The 21,741-nt window shown below is 43.5% G+C and overlaps 1 protein-coding gene across 3 annotated transcripts; it reads right to left on the bottom strand.

Moving 5' to 3' along the window:
• Positions 1-12,782: 12,782 nt before the first annotated feature.
• On the bottom strand, positions 12,783-19,450 carry FST (follistatin). Of its 3 annotated transcripts, none has more exons than XM_024125123.3 (6): positions 18,889-19,450; positions 16,775-16,966; positions 16,130-16,348; positions 15,586-15,810; positions 14,638-14,865; positions 12,783-13,892 (listed from the first exon to the last, which is right to left on the bottom strand). In XM_024125123.3, exons 1-6 carry the CDS (start codon positions 18,971-18,973, stop codon positions 13,810-13,812), a joined length of 1,032 nt encoding a protein of 343 aa, XP_023980891.1. In that variant the 5' UTR covers positions 18,974-19,450; the 3' UTR covers positions 12,783-13,809. The 3 variants fall into 3 exon arrangements, with proteins under 3 accessions (XP_023980891.1, XP_007121279.2, XP_023980896.1); XM_007121217.4 differs by having other exon boundaries at positions 12,784-13,892; positions 14,638-14,868; XM_024125128.3 differs by having other exon boundaries at positions 13,802-14,171; positions 14,638-14,868.
• Positions 19,451-21,741: the final 2,291 nt, after the last annotated feature.

The following is a 21,741-nucleotide window of genomic DNA, read 5'->3' as shown; positions in this document are numbered from 1 at the left end:
ATACCAGCTCATGAGAACTGATTGTAATATTTTCAGGAATTTTGTAAGCCAATTATTAGAAGTTAACAAGCTGTTATTCAAAATTAAGCTATGTAAGTATAGGTGTATTAGTTAAATTATACCAAAACAAAAGTAATACATATTTTAAAACCCATCACTTCCTAATCATTTTACTATTATCTATAATGATGAGGTTAATTCTCTTGTATCTGTTCAGTAAAAATACTATTGAATGGTACATATCTCTTCCCAACTCTGGGTTCAGTGGCATCACATTGGTAGCTTGAAACTGACTATGATACAATGATCAGCAAATGCCACCAAGCAGAGCTTTTTCTCCCTGGAAAACTGATTGTTAAATCACACTTCCCAGTATACCACTGAAAAATCCCCATGAAAGCAAATTTTTTCTTCACCCTCCTATATCCTTATGTCATCATCATCATCACATTTGTTCTTACCTTTTCCGCTATATAAGTGAAAGCAAACAAATAAATCAAGAAGGTGAACAGTAAATAAAAGGCAAAGGAAAAATAAAGTGTTGATGAATAGCTAGCACAGGATACGCAAAACAAGAAAGGTCCTAAAAACTAGCCTAAGTTGTGGTACATCTATGTCTTTTAACACTTTATCTTCTTTTTTAAAAAAATGAGCCAGCTCTATACTGATATGGAACAATCTATATCTTAGAAGATATAAAAAGTGGACAAAGCAAACTGCACAAAAAAATTTCAGTATGGCACCTTTTATGCCGAACAAAACAAAACAAAAATACAGGTACATGCTTGCTTATGCACTGAATATTTCTGAAAAATATACAGGAAACTGGTACCATTCATTGCTTCAGAGGAGGGGAACTTGGTGACCAGGATATAGGGGTGGGAGAGAAACATTCTATTCCCTAGATATCCTTTTGTTCCCTTTGAATTTACTAACACGTGTATGCATTTCTTATCCGAATCAAACACACATGGCTTTTTTTTAAAAAAGTGCTTAAGTGGTTTTAAGAACATGATGTACAAATAACCTTCCACCTAGGGTGGGTGGGAGGAGAAGCAAAGCTCTTCCACTTTAAATTTGTACCAATTTTGTCTCTTTTAAACACAATTATATTTCTTTATAAATGTCATTAACATTTATAAGGAAATCTTCTGTGATATGCACCTTCTAAATATAAAAGATTTTTGGTTAACAATTGTAACCTATAAACTTCAGGTTATGTTAATCTCCAGGCATGTTTAAGAAACTGTATGTGTTAGAATATTTGTTATACAAAATTACATTTATTCACTTAAAGTAATAAATACGTTTGTCTTAGTAATTTGAATTTATTTAACCTACTTGCGGTAATTAATACGTTGACTATGACCTCACTGGTTTTATTATAATGTTTCTTTCCATTATTTAAATAGGATAAGCTCCTTTGTTAATCCAAAAATGTAGCAGATTCTGAGTCTAGGCTTTTCTCCTCAGTTGAGCAAGGAAATAAAGCAGTGCTTATAGCAGACTCATTATCAAAAGCACAATTGAAAAACTTGTGCTTTCAAACAGATTGGTGCCATGGTCCTGGACACAAGTCTGAACAGAGGGTGGTGGAATAGATTGCTTTAGCCCTAAAACTGGAGTGTGCTGATATAACAAGTGAAGAGGACTCAGGAAACCTCTTTTGGTTTTCAGTGGAAGTTACCTGTCTTTGTTGCTATTCCAATTTGAGAGTGTCAAACTGCTGTATTCACTGAATTATGTACCATAAAAATGCAGACGTTCACGTGTATTGGTTAAGGATCCGAAGTTTAGAAGCAGTGTTAGCAAAAGCAGTGTTTTTCAATGAAATGAGGCAGATCAAACTGAGAAGCAGTCATAGGCTGTGGTAGGGAAACTCTTCTCTTCCTGAGTGTTTTCTTCCCCCCTTTTCCTATATGAATTCAGGATTGATCAACCAAAAATCAGGTCCGAAGAGGAAGTCTTAGAAGACTCCTGTGTCTGTCAGGTTGAGGCAGGAAGAGAGAATCCATGCCCAGCCCCTGGCCCGAGAGTTTGATCAGAACCTTCACACAGGATAGGATTCCTCACAGTGGTGTTACAGGGGTAAGGGAATAAGCAAGCAATGGCACCTAGACAAGTAAAAATAGGAAGACCTTACTTTCCTTAGAGAAGAACGAGGGCAAGAAATAGAGTTTCTGGACTCAAAGGGAACTGGAAATGTGTAGATTGGGCCGCCCTGCTTCTCTTGGATGGTCAAGGAGGGAAGCAGCGACTACCAGAGAGTTGGTGCTAAAACAGGGAGCGAGCAGGGAACCCATACCCCACATCTCTTTCCTCCCATCCTCTGCTTTCTTCTCATTGACCTAACCAGACCTAGAGGTAAACCAGCCCCCACGGGGGCATTCTGTAGGGCTCAACCTTCGAGGACACAGAGCAGGAGAGAAAAGGATGGAGAATGGGTGGGAGTGGAAGTGCAAAACGAATAATCAGCATACTTAGTGTTGCCTGCCTTAAAATCCTCGGGGCAAATTCCAAGATGGAGCAAAAAGTGTATGTGTTTCTCTTGACAGGTAAGCTATTAGTAACCTTTGTCTGTCCAAAGCCCAACTAGCTTTGGGTGACTATGGGAACCCTATGTGAATTGAAGTAGAGTTTTAAGGGAAGATTCTCTCATTATATATGCATATGCATCATTGCCATAGTATGTTGTATATCATATTTTGAGATAGATAATTAATATTCTAGATAAACAAGAAAGTGTTTGCATAAATTCTCAAGTCCCTCTCCCCAAAGGAATTGAATGATCAAATTTAAACCTTTAAAAAAAAAAGCACACACCCAACTTTAACTAAAGAATAAGAATCTGAGTTAAGATTGGAGGATTTTACGAAAGATCAAGATCGTATAAAGGAGAAAAGACATAGCTAACTCTTTCCTTCTTTCACATTCTGAAAGGGAGAGCTGCAATTTTAAAACCGTAATTCATGAAAAACAATTTAATTTAATTAAAGAAAACTAGCATTCAGATGGTAGAGTCTAATTTTCCACTGAATTTCTAAGTGGAAAATAAAGCATATTTATTTGCGGAGTGAAAATTTTTCTTAAGGAATAGTTTGCTCTAATCAGAAAGAATGAGTGTGCATAAATATATTTGCCAAAAAAGTTGCAAGCTTTTCATTTCCAAGATGAAGTATGATAAGCAACACTAAAATATGACTACAGATTAAACTCTTGTATACTAATAATTCTCTTTTCTAGCATCACTTTACACCCAAAAGGGAAAAAGTTAACTTCTGTGCTGATAGAAATTGGCAGCACATCAATAAAAACATGTGATAACATAATTATTTGCCTTAGACTGTTTGACTGTGTTAGTAGCCAGGTGGAACCAAAATTGTTCTCTCTTTGGGTAAAGTTTTTATATGAATTTATTAATTATTGGTCTTTTAATTTTATCTTAAATTCGGAGCACAGGCTCCGGACGCGCAGGCTCAGCGGCCACGGCTCACGGGCCCAGCCGCTCCGCGGCATGTGGGATCCTCCCGGACCGGGGCACGAACCCGCGTCCCCTGCATCGGCAGGCGGACTCTCAACCGCTGCGCCACCAGGGAAGCCCTATCTTAAATGTTTTCAGTGAAAAGTAGAGTATGATAAGACTGGGATTTTTAGCATTTACCAAGTCTAGAATTTTCTTAGTAATGTTAAAAGAAACTTGCATTGGTAAATTAAGTCTTTTTTTCCCCATAGAATTCTGACTCCATTTCTCACCATCTCTATGGCAATAAAACTGCGATGAAAGTATGGAGTATTATTAATTCATGAAAAGATTTCTACTGAAGCTAAAATGACTAAATTTTCTAGAGTTATAATTTCAATACTTGGTTTATATTTACCACCATCAAAACTGATATTTAAGGGCATAGAAATCTAGAGTAAATATGAGTACACAACTAGAATGTGTTAAGATGTAGTAATGTGTATCTTTTAAAATCGATTCTTGTAAAACTAAAACAATTTTATTTACTTTTTACTTTTATTTATTTTATTTATTTATTTTTGGTTGTGCTGGGTCTTAGTTGTGGCTCGTGGGCTCCTTAGTTGTGGTATGCATGTGGGATCTAGTTCCTTGACCAGGGATCGAACCCGAGTCCCCTTCATTGGGGGGCAGATTCTTAACCACTGCACCACCAGGAAAGTCCCTAAAACAATTTTAAAAGTAAGCAAAACTATGAAATTCTTCCATTTAAATTATCTTGGAAGTTATTTAAAAAAAAAACCCAGCTTCATTGAGATAAAATTCATATACCATACAATTCATTTATTTAAAGTGTACAATTCAGTGGTGTTTATATATTCAGAGTTTTGCAATCATCAGGACAATCAATTTTAGCACATGTTCATCCCTTCAAAAAAAGTCCTGTACCCACTAGCACTCACCCCCCCGCCCCCCCAATTTATGTCCCATTCCCCCAGTCCTGGACAACCACTAATCCTTCTGTCTCTATATATTTATCTATTCTGGACATCTTGGCTAATTTTTAAAGGTGCAATATTTCTCTGACAAATTCTGAATTTTATATTGATTTATTATATATAGATATAAATCTGTTTCTGTTTTCTTTCTAATAAATTATTGGAACTTTGTGTTAATTTAATACTGAGGTCATATATACGATTTTTGGAAAAATTATAGTTGATTCCCAACTATAAATAAATGACACCTGTGGGTTTTTGTTGAGGTGTAATTTTGGCCCATAAAATGGAAAGCACTTCAGGAGAATTTTAAACAGATCAAAAAATCAGTAAATCAAATAAAACAACTTTCAAAATGTTGATTTAGTTTATATTCATTCCCTCTGCTCCTGGATATTGGTGAAGGGAAATGTGTATATTGATTTGGTCCTTTTTCTTTCGTCACCTAGATCTCTGTTCCATGTCATCAGTGCTGGAGATCGGACATTCCCATATAAGGATCTTTGCTAATGTCAGAGAATTCTTAATTTTCTACCAATCTTTGCTTGAGGTTGAGTTCAGACTCCTCAGTCACATATTTCTAAGTATGAGCTTCTGCTCCGGTCCACTAGAGGCTGGAGGACAGAAAGCTTTCCCTTGCAAAACATTCAGCTAAATGCTGACTGCTGTTCATTATTTGGGAAATTGCTTCTCTGTCTGATGTTGTTGTTCTCTGTTCTATTTATCTGCCCTCCCCATGTTCCTCTGAATTGTGTTGGTATAACGCAGAGTGTTTGGCAGCAGCCACTTTATTGGGTGGAGTATTTGACTGGTAGTAGATTGGGAACAGCTTCCTGGTTGTTGAGTGCTTCTGAGAAAATACTCTTGAATCTTGCTGATGCTGATGAATTCTATACTCTCCCTCTGGCTTCAGCCACTTGCAGTTCTACTTTTAACAACTTTATAACTATCTTTGTTTAGATTATCTCTTGTGGTATTTACCTGTCATTGTGGCTGCCAAGATCTCTGGGACACTCCCTCTACTTTATACTTCTCTATGCTGAATTATGCTTTCCCAATTTAAAATTTAACCCTGCATTTCCCAGCTTCCCTTGTTGGGGACTTAGTTTCACCAATCAGATTTATTCCTATAAGATTCTGATTTGGAAGGAATCTGTGTGAGGAAACAAGCAGAGTGAGGGGCATCCCTTTGTTAGGGGCAGTAGGTAAAGGGGCAATTTCCTGACTGTAGAAGAAAAGGTATGATCTGAAGCTCAATCAAATGTCAGTGCTGGTCATAGCAATCTTCAGTCACCAGCATTTGGATTGCAGTGAAAACCATGACAATCTGATGATATTGGAATATTGTGGAATACATAGAAGACTGTGCAGACTGAAAAGCGAGGGAGTGGAGGATGGAACTCTTGGCCAACAAAGGGCAGTCAGATCAGGTAGATGAGTGAAACAAACCAGGTGAAGGACAACAGGCGACATGGGAGGTGCAGTGAACTAGGGGGCATGTACCCATCTAAAGAAAGAGTTGCTGATGTCTGCTCTGCTCCTGGTGATTGTGCCTGTGTGGGATCACAGGCCCAGTGATATCTGGTTCTCAGATTTTTCAAGAGAAAGTAGATTTTTGAGAAATCCAGATTTTTGGTTGGGATTTCCTAATTTTAAAATATTTTTAACTAATTCAAAATTATTTTACAGGTGTGGGTGACCAAATAAAATATAAATTGGATACAGTCCATAGGTTGCCAGCTTTTGATCCTACTTTACTGGTGAGAAGAACACGGCGCATAAGGAAGTCCCATAAGAATGGTGTGATAACGGGTGGGGGAAATTAAAAAACCAGGGGAATTGAGAAGAGCAGAGTCCGGCTGACAATGTACAAATCAAAGAGTGATTCATTAGGTAAGGACGGAGTCATCCATTGTGTCCATTGTACTGGGAGCTTGGAAGTCATTGATAATGTTTGCCAAACATCTTTAGATGAAGAATAGGAGGAAAGACCACATTGCAGAAGGTTGAGGAATGAGGGAGAGGTGAGCTAGTGGAGATAGAATGGAGATTACGCCACAGGTTGTGTCTAGAGGAAGACACAAGAAGGCTTTTTTTTTTTTAAAGGGCTAGCCAAGGCTGGAGCATTTATGTGTGTGTGTGTGTGTATGTGTGTGTGTGTGTGTGTGTGTGTGTGTCTTGAATTAGGCAAACTTTACTAATTATTTCAATTTTTCGATCCTTATTTAAAAACATTTTTATGAAACATATTTATAGGCTCAGGTTAATAAAACCACCATAGAGGGAAAAATTTTAAATGATGGAGGGAAAGTTCTGTTCATAGAGTGAATTTCTGGAAGAGATGGGAGGGGGTGTGGTGGAAAACACAGAAATGAAAATGAGGTTCTTTGAGGTTGGAGGGAAGGTTGTTACAAATTGTATGGAATAGGGCAACTTATGGCAGTGGAGGAAGCTGACATAATTCTTTCCTGATGGCAGCAATTATCTAGGTGATTAGGTGAGATAAAGTTCACTGAAAGTGAGGAGAGTTGGAGTGGTTTGGAAGTGCCAGAGAGGGAAATGGGAAAAGACAGATGTATAAAATATTGCTCTTAAAGAACCCAACTGAGATTAGATTCCGTACTTGTGTAAGGGCACCCAGTGGTACTTTATGAGGATTTCATCTTTGCTCAGCAGCATAGGTATAGTTGTAGAGAAGGTGGATTTCACTGATCCATAGCTAGTATTTTGGCCAGAGAGTGTGGGGAAATGGACAGGAATTCATAGAACTGAGGTTCTAGTGAGAGAATCATTGAGGTGATTGAGGTAGGAAAAGATATGAGGCCAGGAGGAATAGAATGTCAAAAAATTGTGAGAGGGGCTTCCCTGGTGGCGCAGTGGTTGCGCGTCCGCCTGCCGATGCAGGGGAACCGGGTCCGCGCCCCGGTCTGGGAGGATCCCACATGCCGCGGAGCGGCTGGGCCCGTGAGCCATGGCCGCTGAGCCTGCGCGTCCGGAGCCTGTGCTCCGCAACGGGAGAGGCCACAACAGAGGGAGGCCCGCATACCACAAAAAAAAAAATTGTGAGAGAGGCCCTTCCACTCTTGGTTCAGCCTATGGACCTTGTGATGTGGTTGTCTCTGGATGCATTCCTAGGAGGATATCACTTATTATAGTTTCGAGCCTGCATGTCTATTCCATCTGGTTGCTTAGATATCCCTGTTCTTAGAAGAGGTGGATCAGATGAGTAGCAGTTTTGGCTTCCTGACCAGTGGATGAAGCTGGAAGTTCTACTCTCTAAGAAGATGATGTAAAACCCCTGGAAGAAGTTTTAGGCAAGTGCTAGGGAAGGGAAGTGGAACAAATGTCAATTTAAGGGAGGACCAGGGTTGGAATGTCACTACTCTTCATTTAAAATTCATGTCTCTTCTTGATAAACTTACCACTCAATACATATGCCTGGAAGGGATGGTAAAGGCAAGTCCACAACTCCTAGCCAGTCCAGCTTAAGTCTCATTGGGAAGATCTCCCTTAAGATAGTGAAGGCTGAGAATATTCTTAGGAAAAATGTGCCTTGTGATGTCTATGGCCAAGTACCTTTACCACCAGCAGGTACACTCCTGCAAATAAGGCCAATTATGTGTGGGAATTCTGGCCAGGTCAGCCTGGCAGAACAGAGTTGAACACAGTTTCTCTGTAGCCCTACCAGAGACCCATGTATGGGTATTCTGGCTGCCTTTGGAACATCAGGGAGCCAGGGCTCACTCAGAGCTTGAATTGATTCTAGGGCAGTAGTTCTCAAACTTTAGCATGCACAAGAATCACCTGGAAAGCTTGTTAAACCATAGATTCTTGGACCCCAGGTGAATTTTGTTCGGTGGTTCTGGGGTAGTGCTCGAAAAGTTGTATTCCTAACAAGCTCCCAGGTAATTCTGATGCTGCTGGTCCAGGCACTATACCCTGAGTAGCACTGTTTATATTTGAGAATTTTATTGACTGGGTCCTGATTCCGCATAGCTAATAAATAAAGTGCCCTCAATCTATTTTGATAACTTTTCCTGGGTCACTGGGTCTACAAAAGACTCTAGGAGTTTCAAGTATTGGTAGCCTTTTGAGTAATCCAATTCTTCCCTTGTCATTGGCCCATAAGTCCACAGCAATCTCAAGAAACTATAGAGATTGGCCAGTGCCTTGATCTTTCACTGCCACCACTGTTTATGGAATGCATCATGACCAGGAAATCATCCCATCAATTTTTTTTTTTTTCGTGCCAGAAAAGATAGAGATCTATTAAGATCTCTTAGAACTCGAATAGATGTGCAGCTCCTCTGATTCACCAGGATTGTGACTTTGCTTCTGATTTCTTGCTTGCCCTAAATCCCTGAGAAAAGGTTATACTTGTTCTTTAGCCAGAGACCTGAGTCCTTAGGGAATTAATACAAGAGACTTTTGGTGGCAGTATATCTGGCTCCCGACTGTACCAGCTGGTTCCTGGGCCATATTCTTAAAATAGAAAAATAAATTATAGCTCTGCCAGGACTACATTTGGTATAATCCAGAGAATATGTTTAAGTGTCTGAAGGAATCAGCCACAGGAATCTTGATGGTATAGGCCAAGATATCTGAGGTCCAAGGGTGGCAAAACCCAGGGACCATCCAGTACTCATGGGGGGATTCCAGCTAAATAGAAGCTGGGATTTGGACATGTCCGGGCAGGTCGGCTGAATACTCAGGGCAGGCATGCCTGGAGTCTATTTACATGACAACTTTTGGCTGAAGAATGATTGTTTGTTGATCTGAATGGAAAGTGGAATGGAAAGAAGACAAATGTGTCTGTCTTAGGATGCAGGTTTTGAAAAATGTTTTTTAATAAATGAGTTTATAAATTAAATAATATATCACCTTTTTGTATCTGGTAATTGTACAATTTACATTAGGATTTTTGCTAGTTTGGAAATAATTTATTACTATCTTTAGAAACCTATAGCCCTCATGTAGGAAATCCTATCAAAATTAAAGACAGATTTAATCTAGTTTACTACCAGGGATTGTGTTGAGTGTGTGAATGAAAAGACAAAATGCATGTCTTGTGGCTTTGGAAATGTTGTTGGGTGACTGATTTTTTTCTAAATTTCCATGAAAAATAATGTATCTCAATTTGTTATTTGAACTGTGAACTTTTGCTATAGCACCTAGAACTTCCTGAAGCTCTGTTAAATATTAACGTGGCTAAAATAGTTTAAAATTTAAAATAAATTGTTTACACTTGTGTTGCTGGTCTTGATTGGTGCCACTTCTTATTCATTGCATTTTCAAGGTAGAGGCTGGTTGATAAGCTACAATTCCACTCTTTCTTTTTCTTTCTTTCTTATTTTTTTGTTTTTTTGTCCAGGCCATGCAGCCTGCAGTGGAAGAGCAGAGTCTTAACCACTTGACCACCAGGGAAGTCCCTCTTTTTTCTTTAATTAATAACAATTATCACAGTCCTAGAGGACACTTATTCACTGGCTGTTTTTTATGTGCAAGGCACAGATCTAAGCACTTTACACATTTTATTTCTTTTAATCTTCAGAACATTGTTATGAGGGAGACACTTTTATTATCCTGGTTACATACATGGGAAAACTGAGGCCTAGAGAGGTTAAATTCCTTGTCTAATTAATATATAGCAAGCAGTGGGGAGAACTGGGGTTTTGGTGTTTGAAGTGTTTTAGCAAAGCTACTAATTACTCTAAATTTTAAGACGGTTATGGAAAAGAAAAGGCTGTTTCTCAGTTCAGGTATGGTTTAGGTGTCAGAAATTCTCATTGCCAATTTTGATTCTGTAGCCCTTGCAAAGTCACCGGAATTATTTTCCAGTCTTTTGGTCAAAATGATTTTTTAAATGACTCTATTTCAGTTGCTTTCCTAGAGATTGGGAAAAGCAGTCTACTGTGCACCTCTCCTTGAGAATGACTTTTTAAATCTTTAAACTTTTTATTTGGATATTATTCCAAACTTACAGAAAAGTTGCAAAAATAAATATAGTATTAAAGATACCCATACACCTTTTACTCAAATTCACTTATTGTTAATTAACATTTTACTTCTTTTATCATTTGTGTGCCCTCTCTGATTACATATGGGGGAAAAAAAACTATATAAAGCTATATTTTTTCTTTCTAAATCACTTAAGGGTAAATTACATACATTTTGGTCTTTCCCCCTAAATACTTCAGTGTGTCTTTCCTAAGTATAGGAATATTCTCTTACGTGTATATTTCAGTAATCAATTTCAGTAAATTTGATTTGATACAATGCTTTAATCTATGGACAGTATTCTAATTTTGTCAGTTGGACAATAATGTTATATACAGGGCTTTCCCCCTTGGGTACAGGATCCAGTCTAAGGCCAGGTACTACGCAGAGCTGCATTGTTTGAGAATGATTCTAATTATGCCAGATTTTATTTTTGCTATACCCATACAGCATGTAAAAATCTTAATTGAAGTGGACCTCTGATGAAAATTAGACCCCTGATAGATTTTTCATTATTACTTGATATTTTGCAATTCCTAATGATGATTAAGATGAACTCATACTAATTAAAGCTAGTTACTAGCAACTGTTTCTATTAATTACTTTATATACCTAAATGAATTAGATTCTTTTGAGTCATAGCTGAAATTCTAACAGTAGCCTAATGGTATTAATCTAATTTTAATTTTAAAAGAGACTTCTATTTTTTGGTACTAATTAGCCTAATGCCGGATTACTGGAAAAGTCGGAAACCCCAAGAAGGAAAATGAGATACTGTCTGGTGTTTGAGAGGAATGATTGATGCTGACAAGTATGAAATAAAAATTATAAATAAATAATCCGGATGTTGTTTAAAAGGCAAGCTGTTGATTTTATCACTCCCCCTTGCCAAGACACACATTGGTGCCTGTTAAATTTGACGTTTTTACTCTGATGTCAATGGCAGCTTTAAAGCATCAGTAGCATCCCAGGATGAGGTAATAAATCTGTTCCAGGAAGGGATGTGAAACCATGTCTGCCTGCTGTTTCCTTCCCCAAAAGCCCAACCCTAGTGGCAAGCCAGCAGCTCCTGGGCACTACAGAAGTTACCATCCTTGTCTTTCCTCAGTTAATGGTGGCCTGTTTGTCTTCTGCACCTCTTTTCCCCCTTTCTCTGGGAAACGGGGGCAGAGGGCTCATGAACCCGACAGGCTCCTAATCATTATACAAACTCTGCCCACCCAAGAGGCCCCTCTGCCTTCACCAAATTTCTCATTTGGTGACCACAGTTGAGAGCCAACAGTCTCCTATAGTCATTTTAAATAATTATTTATATTAAAGAGGGTTTTCACAAAAGGGATAAACTTTTGAAAAGAACTTGGGTCACAGTCTTTGAGAGAAAGAACATATTTGCTTAGCAATGTTTGCATTATTGACTGTTGTTTGCACTTGCCCTCCTACAGTCCCAATCCTCACTTCTTTGCATCTTGTACTTGATATTTTTTAATATACTTAGGCAATGAATTAGCATACAATGAGTTGGAAACTTGTGATTATCTAGTTACGTATCACTATGTAGTACAATGTATTACAGGGACAACCAATTGATGCCCCAGATGCCAATCTGAGACTCTGATAGTGTGACTTGGCTGTCTAATGTAAACTGCAAAATATTAATACATGTCCTCTTACCTTGAAAATGTCATTATTTACTCTCCATGAACCATGGACATCATTGTGGAAATCCACCCCTGCCCACCCTTACTTCAAGTCTCTAGAATTCCAACACTATACTGCCTTTATTTCTGTAGTTGATATTCTGACTTCTAGGATGTGCTGTCATATTAGTCTATTTTCACTTTTCCTTGTGATGTGCTTTGTTTTTTAAAGATCTAAGATCCACTGTATTTAGATGAGGAAAGATAAAGGGCACCTCTGGCTATGATGAGTTTGGAACAAGGATAGCTAAGAAGATGGTGTTTTTAAAGAGGAAACTTTAGGCTTGGTACATTGCAGGGAAGAACATCTACAGTGTCCTCCAGGGCTGAGTGGTAGGTATGCCATCACTCCTACAAAGGGGTGGCTGGACCTCAGATTCCTTTATCTTTTGAGCTCCACTGAGGTGATCTGTAATTTACCTTGGAGTTCCTATTGACCTGGCCACTTAATTTCAGTGATAACTCTATTTCTCAGCAAATGTATCATATACATTTTTACTCAAAAGCCCACATAACTTCTTTTACATCATCAGCAATTGAGACCATTGGCTTTTTAAAATTTTTTTATTTTTCACTCATCATTTATTTACAAATACACATTATAACTTTTATATACATTGCACATTTACATGGTAGAAAAGTACAAAACTATATATTTAAATGAATTTATATTTAACTTGCCATGTTTGAAAATATAAAATTGCATCAGAAAAAAGTATTATGAAAAGCAAGAAATTTGAACTGATAAAGCTTTGATATAACTTTTCATGACACATTGGGTGAAAAGGACTAATTTAAAAGGTACAGCAGACTAGCTTAAAGGAAACACCTAACAAAAGGTTGAATGTGTAGCATTCCCCTTCCTTCAGGCTCCTGACACCCATATCACTCAATTTCTTTGGATCTGTAACATCTTAAAAGTACATTATTAGAAACCCAACGTTGCTATCAGCCCCTCTCACAAATGTCTTCATCACAACAGAGAACAGAAGTAGGAATTTCCTCAAAGGTGTATCCTCTGTACCTTCTATCTGAGTCAGAGTTATAATGCCTTTTGGTCAGTCAAAATTCCTTGTAAACAAAACCTGAGGGATCATGTATGTACAGAACAGGCAGCAGAGAATCCAATAAATAAACATGACAGAAACTGACATGCAAGTTTGTTATAATGGAAAAGAGTCTAACAACAGTGAAATGAAGGGAGACAGATGAGTGAGTGAATAGTAAGGAATGGACTTAAATGGTTTACAAGGAAAAAAAAAAGCTTTTACTTTACAAGCAAGAGACCTCACAATAAATAACAACTGCTCTTCCTTTCACGAATAAATTTCTTCAAAAACAAGGTGTACAGTCAACCAGACATTTTATGTATAAATTATAAAACATGACACAGTATAAATAAATGTCTACAAGTCTCAACTATGGGCCTCATCCAGTAGACCTCACAATGACTGCCTCTCCGGGTCCAATGAGTAACAAGGTGGCCTGGGAGAGAGCTTTAGGACAAAGGTCCTTTATGTATAGTTTTCCCCCCAAATAAATAAGCATACACTTATTTACAGTATGGACAATATATTTTTTCTTTTTCTTTTCATTTTTCTTTTTTTTTTTTTTTTTGCCCAAAGGCTATGTCAACACTGAACATTGGTGGAGGGGTTTACCACTCTAGAATGGAAGATATAGGAAAGCTGTAGTCCTGGTCTTCATCTTCCTCCTCTTCCTCGGTGTCTTCCGAAATGGCTAGATGGGGGAATACAGGGGAGCTGCTGTTTAAATATGGACAACAACAGCGCAGAAGCAGCTCAGTGTACGTTTTCAAAGCCCTCTGAAACAGCCATATTACAGCGTTGCATTTTTATGTGACTTGCAGTAAGATGCTTTTTTTTGTTTTGTTTTTTGGCATCTGCTGTTATGCAATAAGTTTTAAAAAAAACTTAAAAAAAAAACACCATTATCTATGAAGTCAAAAACTGCAGAAAGTTCTGAAGAATCAATGGCTCAGGTTTTACGGGCAGATTCCTGAAATTAGATAAAAAGCGCTCTTGTGTTCTAGGTATAACTGCTTTGGGTCCTTAATTCAGAGTTAGTAGAGGCAGCTGCGCAAAGCAGCAGCCCATGTGTGATAATAGAAAGCTGTGTTTGAAAAAGAAAAAAAAACAACCTTTGAAGCAGTTAGTTTAGATTCAAGTGTTAATAAAGCAAACAGCAAAGCACACTACTAAAGCAAAAGAAATTAGGGGCAAATGACTGGAAATAGGTTTTTAGAGGCGACCCCCTTGATGATCATCAGACAAATCCTAAAAGCCCAGAAACATTCCAGGCAATTTTTCTGTGGATCGCCGAACTGCTGGTAAAATTTAGCAGCTACCTAACTTAAAACAGAAGTGGGCTTATAAGGGGAGGTTTTCGTGCTTTTTACGTCTCCATTCCCTAGGGCTTGCCTGGGAAAGCCTTAAATTGCAGCAAGGCTAGAAATTGCACTTACAGTTGCAAGATCCGGAGTGCTTCACTTCCAGCAGCACGCCTGAGGAGCAGGCCGCTTCCTTCATGGCACACTCGCTGGCGTAGGTGGCATTGTCACTGGCACAGACAGGCTCCTCAGACTTACTCTCAGGGCACAGCTCATCGCAGAGGGAACACCGGCCTCTGCCAACCTTGAAATCCCATAAACACTTTTTTCCACCAGTGCACTGGATATCCTCACAGGACTTTGCTTCTAGGATATAATACACCTGTGATGAGTAAATCCATTTCCCCCTTGCACCCTTTCTCTAGTCTCCTATCAATAAATGTAAACATATAACATATCTTATTACTCACTCATGGGGGTAATGGAGATAGTGTGCAAAAATGCTCTATAATAAAACCAACACACACACACACACACACACACACACACACGCACACACACACACAAAACCCCCAGTTTCCTACATACTATATTAGTACATGAAAATACTGTAGCATTTTTTTGGAACAGAATTTCACAGTATCCTTGAGTTAAATATTTATTTGATTATTTCCCACAAGTGGGATCTTTTAAAAAAAGAAAGAATTCTATCAGTTATCAGAATCTGATAACAGATTTTAGGAACTGTTAAGTAATTATTTCTTGCTTCCAGCAAGTCTAGCACTTAAAAAAAATGTGTAAAATTGAGTGAGTTCTTTGGTTTCTAAGGAGGAAAATTGTTTCCTGTGTCTTGCTGGCATTTCAATATATATGCCGATGCTTCCGGAAGACAATGGTTTTCTTAAGGAATGCTGTGGTCATGACAGTTTACCCAAACTGGAGAGTATTTCTCTCTTTGGTGAAGCTATGTGTTTGGGGAGGCTTTGGCCTTATTTATTGGTTAACCTCATAGTTTTAACACCAGTTCTAGCCTCTTTCTCTTTTCGTATTTTTTCTTTTCCTTCCTAAATCCAGAATACCTACTGATACACTTTCCCTCATAGGCCAATCCAATAGACCTGCCCAGTAGGCAGGTAGCCTTTCTCAGGTGACAAGCACTGGAGTAGGTTACTCCATCATTCCCACAGAGATACTGTTCAGAGGAGGTGGGCTCTGGGCAAATGCGGTTACATGTCACACAGTAGGCATTATTAGTCTGGTCCACCACGCATGTGGAGCTGCCTGGACAGAAAACATCCCGACAGGTCTCTGAAACAAAGAGGGAAACACACATTAATAGGCACCTTCTGGTCCTGAGGGACTGAGCATTTGATAGTATCAAGGAAATCACGAAGCATCCAGCTTTCAGAAACGTACTCTGGGAGCCCTGTGGTTTTCAAAAGAAAACTATGACTCTAGGTTGGTCCTTCAGTGTTTTAAGGAGTCTTTAGAAGTTAGAAAGGGTTCCTTTATTTAGTATCATCATTATTATTATTAGGCTATTACTGCAGACTACACCATCCCCCGGGGGTCTTGCAGTGGGTCTATCTCAGGTAGAAAGCTGGGGGAGGGGCTGGGTAGGACCTACTTTTACATTTGCCCTGGTACTGGACTTCCAGTTCCGGCTGCTCTTTACATCTGGCCTTGAGGAGTGCACATTCGTTGCGGTAGGTTTTTCCATCCAGCCCACAGACTGGGCCTTTCCAGGTGATGTTAGAACAATCTGGGGCACAGACGCAGCGGGGTTTGTTCTTCTTGTTCATTCGGCATTTTTTCCCGGGCCCACAGTCCACGTTCTCGCACGTTTCTAGCAGTTGGAAAGATGCAGGGATTAAAACCGGGGCCAGGCACCATGCAGGTCAGCCAGGAGGGCTGCGGGTGCCTCGCGCAATCGTGCTGCCAGGAGTCCGAGCCCAAGGGGCTCTCACCCAGAAGTTGAGGAGGGGCAGGTGTGGGGGACAGTGGGTTGCATCCCATACCCAGATCTGTCTCAAAGTGCACGGGTTGGCTGGCTTCACCACCACATTTGGCTAAGAAGTCCGAGAACCTCTGTCGACCTTGTTTTGCCTGTAGTATGTGACACCCAAGATTCAACCCGAACGGCTTACCAGGTCTGGGGGTAGTTAGGTGGATCCCACGAACAAAGCTCTCCCAGTCCCAAACCCCAGCTGGGCACCGAGAGGGTAAGACGCCCTCTACTGAGCGCCCACAAATTGGGGAGGAAGCGCCCTACCTTTACAGGGGATGCAGTTGGGGGCGCCCCCATTGAAAATCATCCACTTGAAGAGCGTGTTGTCATTTACGTCCTCTTCGGTCCATGAGGTGCTGAGGCGGCCGGTGCTGCAGCACTCCTCCTTGGTCAATTCTGTCTTGTACAGGACCTGGCAGCGGCCGTTCTTTGCTTGGCGGAGCCAGCAGTTCCCAGCTGCGGGGAGACAGGGGTGGGGAGGTGGGCGAGTGAGCAGTGGCGGGGTAGGGGGAGAGAGGCGGCGAGCCGGCAAGGGAAGGAGACCAGGCGGGGATGGGGAGGGAGGGAGTGAGCGTGGAGGAGGAGAGACGGGAGAGAAAAGCAGAAAACAAATCGGAGGGAGTGAAGGGGTGGAGAAAGAGGGGGGAAAAGCCAGATTGAAGAGGTGGGAGGTGGGCGAGGGGGAGGGAAGGCGAGAGCGAGAAGCCAGAGCGCCCCAGCCATATCAATGTCAGTTACCAGTGACCCAGACACAACACGTGCAGCTTGCATTGACTTTTACTAGACTGTTTACTTTTATTCGTCCCATTTCATAACCTGCAGCGACTCGAAGAGCAGATTAAAGAACCTGACAAAAACAGGATGCGACGGGTGTTTTTACATGTTGCATTCATGTAGGTGGTACGAGTATTATTTGTGACAGGGGTTAAGAAAGTGGGAGAACTTGAGAGAGAAAGGAAAAGAAAGGGGGAGACAGAGAGAGACCGAGACAGACAGACAGACAGACAGACACAGACACACACACACACACACACAGACACACACACACACACGAACAGATCAAGCGAAAGGCACTTGTGAAAAATGAAAGCAAAAAAGCAACCGGGCCCTGCCCGGCGCTGCCCCGCGCGGTCTCGAGACGCAGCCCGCCCGACGGGCCGTTTTGCAATCCGCCAGACCCAGAGGACGCCCGCGGCCACCGCGATCTTTCGAAATCTTCCAGGGCTGCTTTCCCCGGCACCCCGGCAGCGCCTCGTCCCGAAAGGCGGGCAACTCAGAGTAGTGCGTCTCAGACGGCTAGGGACAGTGCCCGGGGGACAGTTTACAACACACACAAAATGTTAACGCTAAAGCCAGGAAAGTTACAAGTCTGCCTCAAGAAAAGAGTAGGGGGGCGGAAACAAAGGGGGGGGAACTTCCTACTGTTTCATGGTTTTATATACATGTATGTGTGTATACACACACCCCTAACTCAAACCTACCAAGAAATCTTTGAAAGTAATTTCCCCGCCTTCCTCCTTTTTAATGTTCGGATTTCGGTCAGGAAGATTTCTCATGAATCATCCATATAACTTTAGCAATAATTGGCTCGCAAGCTGCTATTATTATTTTTAAAAATTCTGCCCAAAGACTAATGAAATAAACAAATCTAATTTTAAAAAACTTTAGAAATTTTCATCTCAGAATTTAAATCAGTTGTGGGCTCCTCACTGTTCTACAGAAAGTTAACAGTCAGAGGTATGAGGCAAAGGGGAAAAAACTGTAAACTACTCAAAAGAGTCCGGGGCAATAATTTTTTTTTTTTTTTTTTTTTGCGGGGTTGCGGGGAGGGGGTTGGAAGAAGCATCCACTAGGCAGAAAGCTACTTCCTTCTAAAATTTTCGGCACCCACATTTCCAAGTTTGGGCAAAGTTTCTGAAACCACGTCCCCCAGCCACCGAAGAAATTTCAGTATCACCCCCTCCCCACCCAGTCATTTTTTTAAGGTATCCAGAAGACGTAGGAGGGAGGGAGGTTAGACTGCAAATGGGTCGACTGAAATCTCCAGGCTACTGATGCTTGTCCCCTTCCTCAGAGCCAAACAGGGGAGAGAACATCTGAACTCATTATGTCCAGAACTTGGAGCATCTAACCCTACCTACTGAGAGAGACTCCAGTTCACTCCCTTTCCTTTTAAAGGATAACCGCGCTCCAAACTCGGCTTCAGGTCCTAAAGTGTCACTGCCTTTAGTTTTCCCACTCCTCTCCATCCCGGACTCGCTAAGTTGGTCCAACATCTTCCGAGAGCAGCGCTGCCCAGAACAGACCCAGTGGAGACGACCGAAAAGTACAAACCCCTGCCCTCCGCCGAACCTCCCAGCGTATCCCCCCTCGCTTACCCTGGGCACTGCGGTCCTCCATGAACTGGCAGAGCAGCAGCAGCAGGAGGCAGAGCCCGCCGGGCTGGTGCCGGGGACGGACCATCCTGGGGGCAGGCGCGGCGCGAGGAGCGCGGCGGCGCGGGGAGCGGGCGCGGCGGCGGGTGGCTCGGGCAAGCGGCGCGCGTCGCAGAGGCGAGCGGCGGAGGGCGCAGCGATCCCGGCGCAGCCCCGCGCTCGCCGCCGGCCGCCCGCGCGATTCAATGGACGTCAGAAGCCGGGCGCAGCCGCGCTTTAAATCTAGACGGGGGTCTCCGCGGTTTGCGGTGGGCGGTCTCCCAGGGTGTGGGGCAGTGGGAGGGCGGCCGCGAGCGAGGGTGTGCGCGGCTCCTTGGGGGTGGGGAGCTTCTAAAAGTTCAGTGTGAATCAGGTGACATTTCCCACCTTCTGGAAACCCTTCCCAATTATCTGGTGGAGGTGCCCGAAATCAAAGCTGCTGGAGGGGAATCGCCGAGTTCTTATTTGCGTAGGAGCGAGAGGGAGGGGGCAGGCGACCGGGGCGGGGGAGTGGGGAAGAACACCCACTTCAAGTCCTGCACGCCGCCGCTCGCTGGTAGCGCCGGCGCGCCGGGGGTGGCGTGTGTGTGTGTGTGTGTGTGTGTGTGTGTGTGTGTAAGTTTGGGCAAAGTTTCTGAAACCACGTCCCCCAGCCACCGAAGAAATTTCAGTATCACCCCCTCCCCACCCAGTCATTTTTTTAAGGTATCCAGAAGACGTAGGAGGGAGGGAGGTTAGACTGCAAATGGGTCGACTGAAATCTCCAGGCTACTGATGCTTGTCCCCTTCCTCAGAGCCAAACAGGGGAGAGAACATCTGAACTCATTATGTCCAGAACTTGGAGCATCTAACCCTACCTACTGAGAGAGACTCCAGTTCACTCCCTTTCCTTTTAAAGGATAACCGCGCTCCAAACTCGGCTTCAGGTCCTAAAGTGTCACTGCCTTTAGTTTTCCCACTCCTCTCCATCCCGGACTCGCTAAGTTGGTCCAACATCTTCCGAGAGCAGCGCTGCCCAGAACAGACCCAGTGGAGACGACCGAAAAGTACAAACCCCTGCCCTCCGCCGAACCTCCCAGCGTATCCCCCCTCGCTTACCCTGGGCACTGCGGTCCTCCATGAACTGGCAGAGCAGCAGCAGCAGGAGGCAGAGCCCGCCGGGCTGGTGCCGGGGACGGACCATCCTGGGGGCAGGCGCGGCGCGAGGAGCGCGGCGGCGCGGGGAGCGGGCGCGGCGGCGGGTGGCTCGGGCAAGCGGCGCGCGTCGCAGAGGCGAGCGGCGGAGGGCGCAGCGATCCCGGCGCAGCCCCGCGCTCGCCGCCGGCCGCCCGCGCGATTCAATGGACGTCAGAAGCCGGGCGCAGCCGCGCTTTAAATCTAGACGGGGGTCTCCGCGGTTTGCGGTGGGCGGTCTCCCAGGGTGTGGGGCAGTGGGAGGGCGGCCGCGAGCGAGGGTGTGCGCGGCTCCTTGGGGGTGGGGAGCTTCTAAAAGTTCAGTGTGAATCAGGTGACATTTCCCACCTTCTGGAAACCCTTCCCAATTATCTGGTGGAGGTGCCCGAAATCAAAGCTGCTGGAGGGGAATCGCCGAGTTCTTATTTGCGTAGGAGCGAGAGGGAGGGGGCAGGCGACCGGGGCGGGGGAGTGGGGAAGAACACCCACTCCAAGTCCTGCACGCCGCCGCTCGCTGGTAGCGCCGGCGCGCCGGGGGTGGCGTGTGTGTGTGTGTGTGTGTGTGTGTGTGTGTGTGTGCGCGCGCGCGCGCGTGCGTGTGTGAGAGAGAGAGAGAGAGCGTGTGTGTGTGTGTGTCTGGGGGGGGCGCGCTGGGGGCTCTGGAGGCGGCGGCGGGCGGAGCGGAGCTGGGCGGCGGGGCGGGAGTTGGTCTCCGCACCGGCGCTCCTCCGCTCCAGGAAGACTTTGCAAAACGCCCGGAGAGCCCCGAGCTGCTGAAATATCCCGCTTGAGGTCGGGTCGCTGACGTTTTAGGCCCCCGCAGTCTGGGCGCGGGACCCCGCGACGTTTTGTGTCTGGGTCTGCGCGTGCCGAGCGCTGCGGCCACCCGGAGCCCAGAGGTGTGGCTGGGAACCTCGGCCCCGGCACCTTCCACCCTGGCTGAGCCGGGCCGAAACGCGGCCCTGGGTCTCGACGAGTCAGAAGCGAACAAAAATGTTGAACACTTCAGCCCTGGCCTCTCCCCCCCGTCACAGTCTCGACCCTCTCGTTTTCTTTTCTCCCCTTTCACTTCGCCGCTTCTGGAGTCGGAACCCGGAGCGGGGGCGCCGACGCAGGCGGTCTACCCCCCTTCCTCGTCTCGGAGGCTCCCCAGTTTCCGTCCTGTGTGTCTCTGTCTCTCCCAGTCTCCTCAGCATCTCTCTCTCTCTCTCTCTTTCCCCCTCTCTCTCTCTCCGTTCGCGGAATAAAAAAGATTGCAACATCGATATTGAACTTCTGTAGCCTCAGTTTATTAAGCACAGTGCCTGGCATTCTTCGCTGAAAGTTGGCGGGTCTCTCATTTATAACATTTTTGGCACCGTTGAATGAAACTGAGGAGGCGATATTTCCTTTTATATAAAACGATTACTTCACGGAAAATGCTATATTGTTTATTCCAAAGCTGCCTTTTAAATTTCTATTCTTTTCGCTTCTGGAGCCCGAAGGACAACAGACAGCGAAGTATGCAGACAAAATTCTTGGACATTCGCAGGTCACTGGGATTTGTTCTCCTACGGATTTCAAATCCGCCCCTCTTCACGCCCCCAACCTCCCCCCGCCAGATCGCCGCCCCCCACGCCTCTTCTCGTCCTCCCACCCCCGCAT

This window comes from Physeter macrocephalus, chromosome 8 (assembly GCF_002837175.3).
Source record: "Physeter macrocephalus isolate SW-GA chromosome 8, ASM283717v5, whole genome shotgun sequence".
Taxonomy (NCBI): domain Eukaryota; kingdom Metazoa; phylum Chordata; class Mammalia; order Artiodactyla; family Physeteridae; genus Physeter; species Physeter macrocephalus.
The sequence above is the reverse complement of the archived record's forward strand: the minus strand, read 5'-3'. Positions and strand labels throughout refer to the sequence as shown.

Coding starts and splice junctions, on each gene's coding strand:
- FST (XM_007121217.4), bottom strand. CDS start 18,973: ATGGTCCGTCCCCGGCACCAGCCCGGCGGGCTCTGCCTCCTGCTGCTG. Junction 16,967..18,888: donor GGAGGACCGCAGTGCCCAGG/GTAAGCGAGGGG, acceptor GTCTCCCCGCAG/CTGGGAACTGCTGGCTCCGC. Junction 15,811..16,129: donor GTACCAGGGCAAATGTAAAA/GTAGGTCCTACC, acceptor TCTTTGTTTCAG/AGACCTGTCGGGATGTTTTC.